Source organism: Zingiber officinale, chromosome 1A (assembly GCF_018446385.1).
Source record: "Zingiber officinale cultivar Zhangliang chromosome 1A, Zo_v1.1, whole genome shotgun sequence".
In the NCBI taxonomy this organism is placed as follows: Eukaryota; Viridiplantae; Streptophyta; class Magnoliopsida; order Zingiberales; family Zingiberaceae; genus Zingiber; species Zingiber officinale.
The window spans coordinates 26,749,462-26,766,506 of NC_055987.1; the positions used below are offsets into that span (position 1 = coordinate 26,749,462).

Sequence of the window (17,045 nt, forward strand, 5' to 3'; positions counted from 1 at the left end):
AAGATTGCAAGAGATTTACTGAGAAAAAGCTCCGCCTGGGCTTTATACAGTAGCTCCAATCGATTGAATTCATTCCCAATCGATTGCCACGTCACATCCGGACAATCCCAGCTGTCCACCACCTGCATCCTGCACAACGGTCGAATCCCAATCGATCGACCAATCAATTGGGAACATCTGGATCAATCGGTGGATCGATTCAGAAGCATTCTATGCTTCTCGCGATCGCGCGAGAACACCTCTGCCCAATCGATCGATCGATCGATTGGCAGCTCCCCAATCGATCGCCCGATCGATTGGGAAGAGCTCTGTGCTCACGAAATATGGTCCCAATCGATCGACCAATCGATTGGGTCATTCCTTCCTTCGCAGCACACTCCAATCAATCCACTGATTGATTGGTCCCTGGTTCAATCGATCGCCCGATCGATTGATCAACTTGGACTTGACTCAAACTCAAGTCCAAACTCCCAAACCCAACTCCCGGTCAACCGTGATCTGTTGGGTCTCCATGCCTAGCATTTGGCCACTCCCGACCAACCTCGAACTAGCCTTCTAGCCTCCTTCATCAGCCTTGCGTCCCTCCGATATCTCCCTATCCTTCACGCTTTGCCTTCTGGAGCTTCCATCGGCCTCATCATAGTTATCGGGTTCTCCTCGCCAAGTCATACTAGGACTTACTTTCCAAGACCACATGCTTGGACTTACAACCTTTGCCAAGATCACACTTGGACTTTCCAATTGCCTGATTCCTCACCAGGACTTTTCTTTTGCCAAGATTACACTTGGACTTTCTAATTGCCTAGCTCCTTACCAAGACTTTCCTTTTACCAAGATCACACTTGGACTTTCTAGTTGCTTGGCTCCTTACCAGGACTTTCCCTTTGCCTAGCTATACTAGGACTTTCCAATTGCCTGATCTCACTGATCAGGACTTTCACCACCAAGTCTGGTCAACACTGACCTACTTGGATTTTCACTCTTGCCAACCTTCCTGGTGGACTTACCTTTGCCTAATCTCCAATTAGGACTTTCCCAGTCAAGTCTCCTGTCAACCTTGACCTACTTGACTTCTCTCTTGCCTAACCTCCAGTTAGGACTTTCCCAGATGCCTAAACTCCAGTTAGGACTTACCCGGTCAAGTCTCCGGTCAACACTGACCACTTGACTTGTCTTTTCATCAACCTGGTCAATCCCTTGACCATCTCCACAATCGGACGATTGCTCCAGCAATCTCCATAAATTATCAAACATCAAAACTCAATTCCCGACTCAAGCTTGACTCAACTCAAGCTTAGTCAAACTGGTCAAACATGACCTAAGGAAATTGCTCCAATAGAAGCCAGTTAGGTCTGAGGACTTGATAACTGACACGAAATCCAGATAGGTCAAGGAGTGATCCGATATTTGAAAGAAAGTCTGGCTGGGTCTGCGGGACCTGATAGCTGGCAGAAGTCCAATTAGGTCTGTGGACCTAACGACTTACGAGAAGACTTGATGGGTCAAAGGGTGATTGTAAATGGTAAGTGAGATAAGTCACTGGAGGAAAGAGATTCAGTGAGGATGAGTCTCGGTGGGACTATAAGCACGATTCAGCTTAGAGCCATTTGAGAAGTCTAAGTTGAGATCATGACTATATACTGGTCTTGCGAAGACAGGATCTAAGTTATAAATTGATTATATTTTTGATGTGCTAACTTTATTTTGTAGGGTAATTTTTATTACTTAGACTAACATATTTTGTAGGGAATCAAAGCTGCAAAGTAGTTGAAAAAGGGAGTCTCTAAGTGCCTGGACTGTGTTCAAGCACTCAGACATCTAGGGGCTCGGAGATAGTCTATGTGCTTGGGAAGGGGTCGAACGGGCGATTGGCTAAGTTGAGGTGGCAGGCGCTCGGAAAAGGATAAACTTTCAGAGAAAGAGTTTTGCCGATGAGCCACCACGTCAGCAACCCAAACGTCCGGGTGTGTTCTGGGCCCCCAAAAATGGCCTATAAAAAGGCTTTTGACCAGGGGCTTCTACACATCATTCTCTATAATTTTCGTTCTTGTGTGCGACTCCGAGAAGGCTTCGACGATATTGATACATCAAGGATCAACTATAAGTCTATATCTTTTTACATTAATTATGTATGAATTCACTGTACATATTTAAGACACAGTACCGTGGTGCATGTTGTTTCCAAATGATATTGTTTTGGTAGATGAAATACATGAAAGAGTAAATATTAAACTAGAATCTTAGTAGAAAACACTAGAAGGGAAATATTTTAGGCTTTATAGAATAAAGATAGAATATATGGAATTTAAGTTTGACAATATTAGACATAATTGTTAAGATAGGAGATGACGAGTTGCCTGGAACCAAGAGTTTTAACTATTTAGGATTATTTTTGTAAAATGATCGAAGAATTGAGAGAGACGTCTTACATATAATACAAACAATATGGTTGCAATGGAGGAGAATGTCAAGTGTTTTATATGACCATAAAGTACCTATAAAACTTTAAAAAATTCTATAAAATTACAGTTACACCTGCTATGTTATATGAAGTTGAATGTTGAGTTATGACTCGAATACATGAGTAGAAGATATTAAGGTAGATGTATGGACATATAAGAATGAACATAATAAGAAGGAGAGCATTAGAGAGAAAGTTGAAGTTGTATTTATGGAGAGAAAACTTTTAGAGACACGTTTAAGATAGTACGAACATGTACTTAGACGACCAATAAATGTTCCAGTTAGGCGATGTGAAACTATGACATACATATATCAAACTAGAAAAAGCAAGACCAAAAAAGACTTGGTTAAGAATAATAAAATAAGATAAACTTTATTTAAGTATAGATTATAATATAGTAGGAGATAAAGCTCAATGATGTAAAATGATCCATATAACTGATCTCATCTAGTGGGATAAGACTTAATTATTATTATTATAGTAGTATTTTAAATCCAAAATTTAAAATCTTAAATTTTAAACTCACACTAAACACATTGTAATAGCTACCGAATATGTTCTACACAATATAAATCTTAAATTCTAAATTATAAACTTACTTTAAATAAGTTCTAGCAGCTATTGGATAATTTTTACATATTTAATAATTACTCGATAGCTTTTATATATTATAAAAACTACTCAATAGTTACTATACATGGTAGAACTTACCCGGTAGTTTTTAAATCAACATTCAGTTAAAGAATAATTTGAGAATAAAATTTCAGGAGGAGTACCCATTTATTTTTATTTTTTTTTAAAAAAGAACGCCCTTTTTGTGATTTGTAAAACCCAGGGCGTTTTTTTTGATTTTATCCAAAACTTTTTTTATCGTACTTTTCAATTTTACCCTTATAAATTTAGAAGTTTTTGAATGATCCAACTAAAGCCTGGTTCGAGAATTCGTAAACTATTTCGCTATACAAGCCCACACAACCCAGGCTCAATTAATTGGTCTCCGTTTGGACGCCGCCGCCGCACCTTCTCCTCCGGCGAGATCTCTCGTGCACGCTGTAGAAGTAAGCTCGACGTCATCCTCCCCTTCTCTGCCACGAGAGAGTACAGCGGTCTCTTCGTCACCCTCTGTCTTCATTATCAGTCTGCCGCTCTCCCTTTCATCTCCTTCTTCGCCCTAACCCTCCTATTCCTATCACAAAAAGAGGTTGTCCAAGGGTTCCTAATCCGGCCGATTGGAGACGGAGACATGTCTTCCTTCCGTCCGTACCCCCCTCTTCCACCTCCGGTAGGGGGGCCACCTCCAGTGCCCAACCAGAACCATCCCTTTCCCCCTACCCTCAACCCCCAATTCCAGCCCTATCCATCCCAACCCCACGGGGGCTATCCCGCCTCCGGCGCCGACGCCTCCGGCTACGGCCGTATCCCGCCAGGCTCCGCTCCACACCCTGGGTTCGCTGACCCATTCAATCTGCCGGCTAGCCAACAGCAGTATCCTTACGCCCCTTCCGTACCCCAGGCGCCTCCGCCGCCCTCGGGTGCTTACCCCCCTCCTCCGCCACCGCCACAGTCGCAACCTTCGATGTACTACCCTTCTTCACAGTACCCAATCCAGTATAACCCTCCTTCTCAGCCACCACCGCCCCCTCCGTCAGCGTCTCCGCCGCCTCCACCATCGGTTCCGCCTCCCCCGTCTCCGCCGCCCCCTTCTCTGTCTAATCAGGTCCAATCTGCTCCTCCAGCCATTAACTTGCACCACCATATCACCACAAAAGTTGCCCCGCCTTCCGGGCGCCAGCAGAAACCATCGCTCCCGCCTAAGCAGCAGAAGCCTCCTCCTGGACCGTCTGCCGGGAGGCCCACCTTCCAGTCCGGAGGTCCAAATGGAATCTCGGGAAGGATCGAGACGGAGGAGGAGAGGAGATTGCGGAAGAAAAGAGAATATGAGAAACAAAAGCAGGAGGAGAAGAGGCTTCTTTTCTTGAAACAGTCACAGTCAACTGTGCTGCAAAAGACCCAAATGCTTGCAGGCAATGTACGGCCGAATGGCTCAATGACTGGTTCTCGCATGACAGATCGCCGGACAACTCCATTCTTGGGCGGGGATAGAATTGAAAACCGGCTTAAGAAGCCTACGACTTTCATCTGCAAGATGAAGTGAGTAGGAGTTTTCATAATAAACTGCATTGTTTTAGGGGTAGCTGTCCCGCAACTATAACTTTATCTTTACTTTGCAAACTTGTAAGATTTCTTGTTTTTATTTGATTTCATTTGATGTTTGGAGCAAGTAGTTTGCATCTAGCTTGTGTTTTTGCATTTCATGCTATAGTGTCAAAGGTTGTTTATTCATATTCTTGGGGGACACACCTTTGATGTAACGTCTCTGTTACCTATTGATCAGGATTTATATCATTGAAACACCTATTTCAATTTATATCATTGAAACATCTATTGCACAAACTGTCACTCTGGCCCTTACATTGGTTGCTTCTACTTTTTGTGGCCTTATGATTAGACAGGGAAAACATCTTTTGCTATCCAATATGGATTTTGCAAGGAAATTTCAGGATGCATTGCTGCTGTCTTTTATATTAGCCAGGATCAAATACAGTGAGATACAAGTTAATACAAATCCATGCTCATCACCTAACTTAAGGAATTCTAGTTTAGATGCTTGAATAAATTGCAATTGATCTAGATGCTAACATTTGCATGCCTATGACCAAGAAAATGGAACTTTTATTTGATATCAATATCTAGCACCTTTTAGCAAGGAAATGTACTGCAACTTTTATGCATCACAACTTGATATCAGTATTGATTTGGACTTCCTTTTGTCAGCAGTAAATATCAAGTCCCATCTGCCTGATAATAGAAAACAAATACTGTATTTGCCAATTTTGGAGCAATAGTGACAGTTATTATATATCACAACTTGGTATATTGCTCGCTACACATTTTACTTTACTCTGACCTCAAGGAGTATCACTACCAGGAAATAAATGGAATTCAATGCTGTACTAGGATTTTTGCTTTTCTTATCTTCTTTAATCACTAGTCATTTTGACATTCTTCTTGACACAGGTTTAGAAATGAGTTGCCAGATCCAACAACACAACCAAAACTATTAGCAATGAACAAGGATAAAGATCGGTATGAACCACTTCTGTTTTCAGTTATCTCATTCTGGCTTGGTATAAATTTTTTCATAAATCTCTTACTACAATTTGTTCCCCTTAGAGTTAAGAATGCTTGCCACCCCCCCTTCACTGGAATTTATTGTTTGATTTATTATACCTGGACTGTAGTTGCTGAAGCCAGACATTTGTTGGAGAAACTCAATCTATTGATTTTAACTGTGTGGCTTATTTTTGTAGGCAAGTTTATTTGCTTTGTTATTATGCATTGTTTAGTGAACTTTTGTATGAAAGTTTATTTTGTTTTCTGTTATGCATTGTTTGTTTAGCCACATAAAGTTGTTTAGATTGTGATGAATACCATCAGTTTTAACTGTTTCTTCTTTTGAAGTTTGTTGCATGGTTTTGTTTTGTTTTTTTTTCTGATTTTAATGATAATGAAATGTGTTGCTGTGTTTTCAGATTTAGCAGGTACAAAATTACATCCATAGAAAAGATGCTAAAGCCTAAACTCTATGTTGAACAAGATCTTGGGATACCTCTTGACCTACTTGATATGAGCATATACAAGTATGATTCTATATTTTCCTGCTAGACAGTTTGACTTCTGTAACATGTGTCCCAGATAACTCACTTATACTCTTCTCCAGTCCTCACGCTGTTCGTCTCCCCCTTGCCCATGAAGATGAAGAACTATTGCGTGAGGAGGAGGTAGTAACTCCTATCAAACAAGAAGGTATAAGAAGGAAAGAGAGACCTACAGATAAAGGTGTTTCTTGGTTGGTTAAGACTCAATACATTTCTCCTATTAGCACGGAAGCAGCAAAAATGGTAGGGGAGTATTCTGCAGTGGAATGTTATAGGTGTGCCTCTATTGCTAGCAGCTAATTGTGCATATGCAATCTGAAATGCAACTTGCAGAGTCTTTCTGAGAAACAAGCAAAGGAGATGCGTGAATCAAGAGAAGGAAGAAATCTTTTCTTGGAGAATCTGAACAATAGGTATACTACTTACTAACCAAAATTGATTACCATGTTCTCTACTAGAACTTTTACTAGCTCAAGTATATCAATATTCTTTTCTACTAATATTTTTATCATTTTCCTATTGTAGCAGGGAGAAACAAATTCAAGCTATCGAAGAATCATTCAGGGCAGCCAAACTACCTCCTGTTCATCAATCTAAACCTGGACTAGAACCTGTGGAAATTTTGCCTTTGTTACCATTTTTTGACAAGTATGCAATGCGTTTAACACTAATGCTAGTTCCTCAATTGCTTGTGTTTTCACTACCTGCCATGACCTCTATGTTTATACATCAATAGCTAATCTATGCTACTAATTGTGCCTACAAAGTTCTATAATTTGCATCACAAGGGTTAATTGTCGCTCTGTAATTAAAAGTTTTTTTTTTTACAAGCATCGTAGTGCATTTTTCTGTAGCAAATAACAAATTTATGGTTTAACTTGTTTGGAAGCATAAATCATGTGAATGGGTTATTTTGATTTGAACATTGGTTTTTAACTCAGTGCACTCACTTCTTATGCTAGATATGAAGATCAGTTTGTTATGGTAAACTTTGATGGAGATCCAACAGCTGATTCAGAACAATATAACAAGTTAGACAGATCTATTCTCGATGAGCTTGAGTCACAGGTTTGGCTTTCTTCCCCTTACGACCTACATACATGGTTATTTGCAAATAATGAAACCTCTAATTTAGTTGTATTAGATGTATAATGGGTCCACTATTTTTCTTTTTTTGATAAATATCCTATGAACCTTTCTGTTTTGTTTTCAATTGAAATACTTTCGAATTTATGAAGTTCTTCATACGAATTCACTTGGTTTCTTTTTGCTTCTTTTCATAATAGGAGAGACGGGGAAAAAATCTTGAGATGTGGGTCATCGGAATATTCCTGAACTTCAACTCTTAAATGTTATCTTCCTTATTTTCAATGGAAGAGCAAATGAGAAATAGGTTTTTTAATCCTTTTGTCTTCTCCTTGTATCAAAGTATAGGAAGAGAAAGTTAGATGTCTAGTACCCTTACAAATGGATGAAAGTCAGATTCAAACCTTTGTTTTTTCCCTTCTTGATTAAGTAAATAGTTATCAATTCAGTTACGACATTGTTTGAAGTTTGTGTTGGTGTAGCTTTCATGCCTCAATGTGTGTTGAAGTTTGTGTAGGTGTAGCTTCCCTGCCTCAATGTGTGTTTATTTTAGAGATGTAGCAGTATTCTAGTTCATCTTAAACTTCAGGTACTTATAAATTCTTTAAATTGTGGCATGGCATATCCTTGATGGTGCAGTATTTTCATGGTGTAAGAGTATCTTATTCCTTTATGAACTATTCACTACCTTACAATTGTAAAAAACAAAGTCATGATGAGCTTTTGCTTCTTCATAGGCTATAATGAAGAGCTTTATAGTGAATGGCTCAGATCCAAACAACCCTGACAAATTCCTTGCCTACATGGCTCCTGCACCAGATGAGGTACCTCTTGTGGATTTGCTTGCTTATATTTCATTTTTTGTCATTACCTATATGACTCAAAGACTATTAGTATGCTATTAGATTGCACTATGACATTTTTTTCCTCGTTCCTCAAGATTAGTGAATTACATTGATACTCCATTATTGATACTCCATTACACATCTTATTAACTTCAACACTTGCAACTTTCATTCAGTTGTACAAGGACAAGAAAACTGAAAATGAAGATACAACATATACCTGGCTTCGGGAGTATCATTGGGATGTATGTTTCATTTTTTTCTCTACTTGTGTCCCTTGCATGTCATGTGTTATAGACTGCAGGTAGAAGACTGTAAAATTTGCTTCATGATCAGCTAGGTCAAACAATGATTATTTCTGAACAAATTCTGCGTATTGTAGGTAAGGGGTGAGGATACTGATGATCCAACAACTTACCTAGTTACATTCGGAGAGAAAGATGCCCACTATTTGGTACATTTATCTGAGTTTATTTTATTTTTAAGGTTCTGTGTAGTTATGATAGAAATGCTGCTTGTTATGAAGCCTCTACCTACAAAGCTTGTTCTGCAAAAGAAGGCAAAAGAAGGAAGGTCAGTAGATGAAGCTGAGCATTTTCTAGCGCCATCAAAGGTTACTGTGAGGAATCAATCAGCTAACACAGTTGCAGAGTCGAATGAATATGAGGAGATATCAGGAAAAAATGTATGTTGCTTTTTCATAGCCCGATGAAATGCATTTTAGACTTTGAATTCCTAGCAAATTGCAGCTTAGTAATATGAATTCCTAGCAAATTTGCTGCTACAAAGCACAGCGATAGTTAGATACATATTAGTTATTCTTTTACAGTATGCCTTTTAAGACCATTACGTTGTTGCTTGTTTATTATTTCCTACATTTGATTATCAAAGATATTATTGTTAGAACACCCAGAAAAAGTCTTTTGCATTAATAATTCCTCATGTTGGCAGTCAGTTTTCTCATCACACAGTACCATAATAATCAGTTCTCTTAATTTTCCTCCTGATTTGTCTACGTGAGTTCAAACCACACTTTCGTTTTCAGGGAAAACCAGATGGTGTAAAGAGAAAGGGAGGAGCTTCTTCAATGTATGATGATGACCTCGAAGAGGAACGACATAAATTTACGAGGACGGATGACATAGATCAGTTAAGCGGAGAGGAAGAACTGTATGATTAACAAACTGTCCAGTGTCAAAACTCTGAAGCAGATAAAGTACCAACCTGCATTGTATAATCCTCCTGTTGAGTTATTGCATTGCAAAGTAGTTATTATTATTATTATTCCCATTTGGAATTAAGTTTCATTCGTATTCTCCCATGATGTCGATTCTCGCATAAGTATAGTCTTGTTTGGCTGTTGATCTTTCAGCTGATCGTCCCAATTACAGAGAAGTTTAAGTATTTTGGGGTCGTCAGTTGGGTACCCTAAACTCGTGTCGATGATGACATTTCATTATCTAAAATTAAAATAATTTTTGCAGTGTGATTCATACATATTCTACAAAGGATTGGCTCCATAGAGTCGGCTTCTAGAACTTGTACGGTTGTATGTTTTAGCATAAGCCATTCCCTGTGTTTCTCTCTCCGCTTCAAATATTATTGGGTTTCAATGATTTTTACTCAATCTATTCTCCTGCTTTTGGTGACAAAAAGGAGACGTGAACTCGTCCCAGGAATACGGAGGAGATGAGTATTTATCTCGATTTTATCGAGATTTGAATCAAAAATATCATAATAATAATATTTCATCGGCTAATTACTAAACTTATCTCAATTTTATCAAGATTTGAATCAAAAATATCATAATGATAATATTTCATCGGCTAATTACTAAACTCATCCGAAAGGTCATATATTCTTTTGCTTTTGTACCTTCTTATGATTGAATGTCTTAATGTAGATATCAGCGTGGGCCTTGTACCAGACAATCACTGAAGGCAAGGCGAGTGAGTCAGACGTAGATCCAATTGTGGTATGGCTATTTTTGGAGTCACCTTGCTCTTCCAAGTGTCCCCTTTTCAGGCGATTTGGAATTAAGAAAGAAGAGACGGCAATTCTAAGGATTTTCATTTCTTCTTTTTCTTCGATCTCCCGCTCTCCTATCCATCTCTCACTTTGGGCGACCTTCCCCGTGATGCTGGAGTCGGAAGAGAGACGAGGTGAAGCTCCTTCGTACGATGACATGGGAAAGAAGGCCTATAATGTAAGCCCTACATGATCACCAAGTTGAGGGAGAGTTGGACCGAGCAGGATCACGACACGTTCCTCGAGTGGAGACCTTCCAGGTTCCAGCTGTGAGAAATCTCTCCCCTCCTTTGTGTTTCTTTCGTGTCTCCTCGTTTTCATTTCCTTGTCGTTGATCTTTCTGAAAATTCATATTTGCTATGAAATATAACATCTTCAATGTCGTGGATTCCCCTGTGCTTCGTTTATTATATTACAACTCATGATCGAGCTGGGAGAGGACGTTTTTCTTTTTTATTGGATGGTTGTAAGTGTTTGGGCCGGAGAAATACTCATTTTTCTGGTTCGTTGTTGTAACGTTATTGTTTCTGACTGTTGTCTTAACTCGACGTGTCGTTCTTTGCCGACATTGCTAAAGCCTTCCAAATGCTTGTTATTATTGGCGATAACTTAACTGCTAGTTACATGTTTTTTAGCTTTCTTGTGAACTGCTGCGAGATTGGGATTTATCTGTTAGCGGGAACCATAGCTTTTACCTTACCACTGATGAACATACGATTGATTTTGGAGATGTCGGTTAGATTTGGTTGTGGAACGTGTATTGTTCAGCTTAAGAGCTTCTTCTTAGAGTCCTTTTTTGGTGGTTCATGTCAGTTCCTTATTACTTTGTTGGACTTCATTAAAAATCATTTTTTAGTCAAATTGTGCATGAGATGCTCGTTTTCAATTGATAAGAATAGTCATTCTAAAGCACAACAGGCCTCAGATATAGGGGTCTTGTATTGGGAAAGTACAAGTATAGATAAATATACATAGATATATATCTTTTAACATAACATTATAAGTATATGATATGTCTTGTATTGGGAAACAGGGAAAGTATTTCATATGTTGTTGATGGATGGTCGACTTTGGCTTAAATCACCATTGGAATAGTACATGTGTCAAGTTATTTTCCCCCCTGTGGGTTCATGACTTCCCATAGAAGACCGGAAGTTGGTCACGGGTGGATTTATATTCCGAAGGCTTGTGGGTTTTCACATTCAAAGACAATAGTTGTCTTCCACACACTGAATGTTTGGTTTGTCTTTTATGTAATTGAAGTTGGCCTAGGTTATGTGCCTTGAATTCTGATTCCATAACTTAATGCCTGACTTGACATATGAGATTCTCTAAATGGAAAACCACACTTTCATTTTCAGGGAAAACCAAATGGTGTAAAGGGAAAGGGAGGAACTTCTTCAATGTATGATGACGACCTCGAAGAGGAACGACATAAATTTATGATGACAAATGACATAGATCAGTTAAGCAGGGAGGAAGAATTGTCTGATTAACAAACCGGCCAGTGTCAAAACTTTGAAGCAGATAAAGTATCAACCTGCATTGTATAATCCTCCTGTTGAGTTATTGCATTGCAAAGTAGTTATTATTATTATTCCCATATGGAATTAAGTTTCATTCGTATTCTCCCATGATGTCGATTCTCGCATAACTATAGTCGTGTTTGGTTATTAATCTTTCATCTGATCATCCCAATTACAAAGAAGTTTAAGCATTTTGGGGTTTTCAGTTGGGTATCCTAAACTCGTGTCGGTCATGACACTTTTGTTGGTGCAGAAAACATTCGACGATCGAACATGAGTTTTGATAATAGCAAATGATTCAAAGTTAAGTTATTTGTGGTCTAACAAGTTTGAATGAGATTGTAGGAAAGTCCTAAGGGTCCTTAGGCAAAAGTCCTAGCTGCGATTAGGCAGGTGGAAAGTCCTAGAGGGTGATAACCTTATGCAGAAAGTTTTGGCGGGTCGAGAGCTTCGGACAAAATCCTAAAGTCGAGGACTCTAGGTTGAAATCCTCGTGTCACGAACCGGGTGGAAGTTTGGGCGGCTCGTGGAGCGGACGTCCAGCATGAAGACCAGAAGATTTGGACGTTGAGCAAAAGTTCAGTTGATCTAGATGATCAATCTGGCAACAGGTAACTTCTCCTGAGAGAAGTAGGTGAAGACGCATTCCCCGAAGAGGGAATAGTAGGCGTCGGTTCGACCTAAAGTTTCGATGAAACTCAAAGTCAGAATCGGACAGTTAGAGACTGTCAAATTTCAGTTTATATATATTATTTTATGCATGGATTAACTTTATTTTACAGAAAATAAGGGACTGGAAAAAGCTGGTCCGGACGCTCGGAAGGGGTCCGGGCGCCCCGAGCTGGTCTGGGCGCCCGAACTCAGTCCAGGCACCCGGAACTCAAAAGTTATCACCAAGTCAATGTGGCGCGTGCGGAGTGGCCGAGCCATGTGGTCCAGGCGCCTAGAGGGGTTCCGGGCCCCCGGAACAACCTATAAAAGCAGCTTCGATCAGGAGCTTTAGAACAACACAACGAACGACTTTCGCTTCTCAGAAACGCTTCCACGACGTCCGAAAGCTCCGACGACGATTCTTCTAGAGATTTCCTTATACAAAGTTGTTAGTATTATTTTATTTAAAGTTTACTTGTGTTGGCGCAGCGGAGCCGGTAAGAGGACACAACGTCTGTAAAGAAAATAAAAACATTTCTCTTTTTCCAACTAAGATTAGTAGCACTATCACAATAATTATAATCTCAAAAATGAACAACTAATAAAAAGAAGAGACAAATATATTTGACTTGGTTATAACCTAAGTGGTTGTTAATCAAAGGCGGTTGCAAAGCTCTACTAGAAAAATCTCCTTCTCTGTAGACGGAGAAGTCTCTTGCACTCTTTGAAAGCTTAGAAAAGACTAGGAAATGATTACAGCAGTTGTTCTCAAGTTCTTGTTGATTTTCTAGATCCAGGGGTCTTTTTATACCCCTTGGGAAATCTCATCCGAAGCTTGAAGGTGCCTCCAAAGGACTTGGAAGGTGCCTCCAGCAACACTTGTCGCTCTATTTCGCTCCTTTGCTGCTGCAATCTCCTGGGTGATTTCGACCACCGGAATATGGCTCAACTGAATCTAATTTCTAGTCTTCTCCTCGAGCAGGCTTCCGCTCCGGCTTCTCGTCCCTCGAACGTCGCGTACGTATTCTCCTCCATCGGTGTACTCTTTCGCAACCCTTTCGTCCCTCGGATGCACCGAGCCTATCGGCTCTCTTTCCGTGCCATCATTCTTGCTAGCTGTGTCTTCCGCTTGACTTCTTGTGCTCCTAAGCTCCTGCACACTTAGACATGATTATTAAAAACAGATGACCCAACCTAATGGTTGATCACAAAACAACCACAGGGATCCAACAATCTCCCCTTTTGATGTGTATAAACTCGTTCAAGTTAGGATAAATAAAATAGTAATAAAAGAATGCAAATAAAACATTTTAAGTATAAAGTTTGCAATAAAGAAATTTAAGTATGAATTAAGTTGATTTATCAAAATTCAGACTTATAATAGAGTTAACAAAATTCAAAATTTTGAGAAAAAATTCTATCTCCCTACTCCCCTTAAACTTGTATCTATTCCTCCCATTTGATCACATCAAAAATATGAAAATTTAAGTTTTAATAAAAACTTGATTCAAAAACTTGATTTAAAATAATTTCTAATTTATGGAGTTTCTAAAAATCGAAAAATATTGAAAGTAATTATCTTAATTAATTAATTATTAAGTTTAATAATTAGGTGTCGGTGAGACACTAGGTCTTCTTGGTTATTGGATCATCAACCACTTTTAGAAAAGACTTTTAAAGAATTTAAACATAAAACTTTAAAAATGTTCAATCTAAGTAAAGACTTTGGAACCCAATATATGTTCCTTCCTAGGTTAACTAAGAAGTGTACATATTCTCTGAAAATTTTTCTAAGTTGATCTTAGTGATGTCTAATATATCAATTTAATCTACCATAAATTCTATGTTTTGATTTTTGAAAGTGATTTGGTTTTAAGCATGCATTGTCATTTTCTAATTTTTCGATTTCTATTTTCAATTTTTCATTTTCTAATTTTATATTATCATATAATTCTAGAGGACATGCTTTTGCTAAGTTCAATTTCAACTCAGCATTTTCCTTTTCTAGTTTAACTAGATCTTTAGTAAGACTTTTAATAAAATTAAAGAAGAACTGCTAGAAGATACGTACACTCTCACTTACCTCGATGCTCCCCTATGCTCATCGCTTCTTTCCTGATGATCCTCCCTTTCATTTATGCTGAGCTGGTCTCATCTTCTTCTTGATGAATTGGCGTTAGGGCTAGCAGCGGATGCTTCGATTTCAGGAGGATATTATTCGCTCACGTGGCTTTGAGATTATGTTCGAGTCTGGCATTCTTTTCCTTGCCTTTGTTCTTCGTTCATCATCTTTAATGTGCCATTCTTCGTTGCAATTGTAGCATCGGATGTTCTTTGTGTTTCGATCTCGCTTTCATGATTTAAATTTATTAGATTTAATAAATCTATTGAACTTCCTTACCATTAGGCGCGCTTCCTTTTATTAATTGATTCTTGGAGTCTGAATCGTTGGTTCTTGTCTTGGAGCAATCGACTTCCTTTGTTGTCCTCTGCAGAGATTCGGTTGTAGGTAAAAGACTTTCTAAAGTACTTACCTCGAGATCATTGGATAGATCATAGGAGTCTACTATAGTTGTCTATTCAGGTGTTCTTGGGAATACATTTAAAGCATACCTTTGTGCGTCTTGATTCGTTACCATTTCTCCGAGGTTTGTTAGTCCGATGATCATCTCCTTGATTCTTCCATGTAGTTGTGCTATTGACTCTCCTTCTTCCATCTCGAGGTTCATCAGTTGATTCCGGAACACGTCGTCCTGCCTGCAAGCTTTGCGTGTGGAACTTCCCAAAGTTCCTTTGTTGAGTTATAATCTCCGATTCGATTTACTTCCGGGTGGAAGAAGACGTTTGTGTTAGTCTTTAGACCATTGTAGCTTGTTCCTTAATTTAATATTGCTATTTTCTTTTGTCTTTTTTGCTTTCTTTGGATTTTTAAACATAATTCATTATATTTTGAATTACTTCTCTTCTTTACCTTCCCCTCAAACTTTGGTGGTAGAATGTATCAATGCTCTTGATCTTGATGGATCAGTCGGCGGTTAGTCCTTTTGAGGTGGTTGGACTCTGATACCACTTGTTGGCGTAGCGGGGCCGGTAAGAGGACGCAATGTCTGTAAAGAAAACAAAAACCTTTCTCTTTTTCCAACTAAGATTAGTAGCACTATCACAATAATTATAATCTCAAAAATGAACAACTAATAAAAAGAAGAGACAAATAAATTTGACTTGGTTACAACCTAAGTGGTTGTTAATCAAAGGCGGTTGCAAAGCTCTACTAGAAAAATCTCCTTCTCTGTAGGAGGAGAAGCCTCTTATACTCTTTGAAAGCTTAGAAAAGACTAGGAAATGATTACAGTAGTTGTTCTTAAGTTCTTGTTGATTTCCTAGGTCCAGGGGTCTTTTTATAGCCCCTGAGAAATCTCATCCGAAGCTTGAAGGCGCCTCCAAAGGACTTGGAAGGTGCATCCAGTGTGGCAAGTGGATAAAACTTTATCCACTTGCAAATGGCTAGTTTGACTGGCCGAAGGCGCCTTCCATAGTCTTGGAAGGCGCTTTCGCACTATTCATCGAAGACACCTTTTAGCCATGGAAAGCGCATTCCACAGAAGGCGCAGAGGCGCCTTCAACAACCTTTGAAGGTGCCTCTAGTAGTACTTGCAGTTCCATTTCGTTCATTTGCTGCTGCGATCTCCTGGGTGATTTTGGCCACCAGAATAGGGCTCACCCAAACCCAATTTCTGGTCTTCTCCTCGAGCAAGCTTCCACTCCGGCTTCTCGTCCCTCAAACGTCGCATACGCTCTTCTCGTCCACCGGTATACTCTTCCGTAGCCCTTTCGTCCCTTGGATGCACCTATCCCGTTGGCTCCCTTCCCGTGCCATTCTTCTCGTTAGCTGCGTCTTCCGCTCAACTTCCTGTGCTCCTAAGCTCCTGCACACTTAGATATATGGATTAAAACAAAACAGGACCCAACCTAACTTGATTGATCATATCAAAATAACCATGGGGTCCAACAGCTTGTACTACAACTGTAATCATTTTGTATTGTTTTGGATTGATTAGTGATTTCCCATCGAAAGCACTCTTATGTGCGGGCCTTGGAGTAGAAGTCACCACAGGCTCCGAACCAACTAAAATCTTAGACTTGTTAGCATTGCTGTGTTTTCTTTTCTTTAGTTATTTCACTGTATATTTACTTAAAACGAACGAAATAGCCACGAGTGTTATTCACCCCCTCCCCTCTAGCACTTTTCGATCCTACAATTGATATCAGAGCCAGACCGCTTTGAATTGGTGAAACCACCAATTGAGTAGAGAGTTTTTTTTGGAAATTAACAGTTTTTTTGTGGATTACTAGTTTTACTTTTCTACCGCACTACTAATCCAAGACAAAGTCTTGGAACATTTGTTATTTTTCTTTTGTGTGCGAGATTCTTTTTTTAATGGCCCACCAAGAAGGCTACAGCACAGCTCGCTCGCCTATCTTCTCCGGCGAAGATTTTGGCTACTGGAAGTGCTGAACAGAGTACTAACCTCCAAACCCAACTCGAGATGTGGATGATCATCAAAACCGGTATCTCACTCCCACTCGATGGCACTGGAAAACCAGTATTATGTGAGAAATAGGACGCAAGTCTGATGAAGAAGGTTGAGGCCAACGCTAAAGCGACATGTACTCTTCAATGTGGTTTAACAAAGGAGGAGCTAAACCGAGTAGGCATGTTCTCAAG

The 17,045-nt window shown here is 39.4% G+C and overlaps 1 protein-coding gene and 1 long non-coding RNA gene across 3 annotated transcripts; both read left to right on the forward strand.

Moving 5' to 3' along the window:
- The first annotated feature begins 3,394 nt into the window (after positions 1 to 3,394).
- Positions 3,395 to 9,421, forward strand: LOC122021655 (protein PAF1 homolog). Of its 2 annotated transcripts, none has more exons than XM_042579805.1 (12): positions 3,395 to 4,615; positions 5,543 to 5,611; positions 6,058 to 6,165; positions 6,246 to 6,426; positions 6,517 to 6,596; positions 6,709 to 6,831; positions 7,146 to 7,251; positions 8,007 to 8,093; positions 8,291 to 8,359; positions 8,497 to 8,568; positions 8,641 to 8,799; positions 9,160 to 9,421. In XM_042579805.1, the coding sequence occupies exons 1-12, from the start codon at positions 3,708 to 3,710 to the stop codon at positions 9,292 to 9,294; spliced, it is 2,097 nt and encodes a 698-aa protein (XP_042435739.1). In that variant the 5' UTR covers positions 3,395 to 3,707; the 3' UTR covers positions 9,295 to 9,421. The 2 variants fall into 2 exon arrangements, with proteins under 2 accessions (XP_042435739.1, XP_042435744.1); XM_042579810.1 differs by having other exon boundaries at positions 6,712 to 6,831.
- A 601-nt stretch (positions 9,422 to 10,022) lies between these two features.
- Positions 10,023 to 11,736, forward strand: LOC122001511. The gene is made up of 2 exons (XR_006117395.1): positions 10,023 to 10,411; positions 11,504 to 11,736. It is a non-coding gene; the product is annotated as an uncharacterized LOC122001511 (long non-coding RNA).
- The last annotated feature ends 5,309 nt before the right edge of the window (positions 11,737 to 17,045 follow it).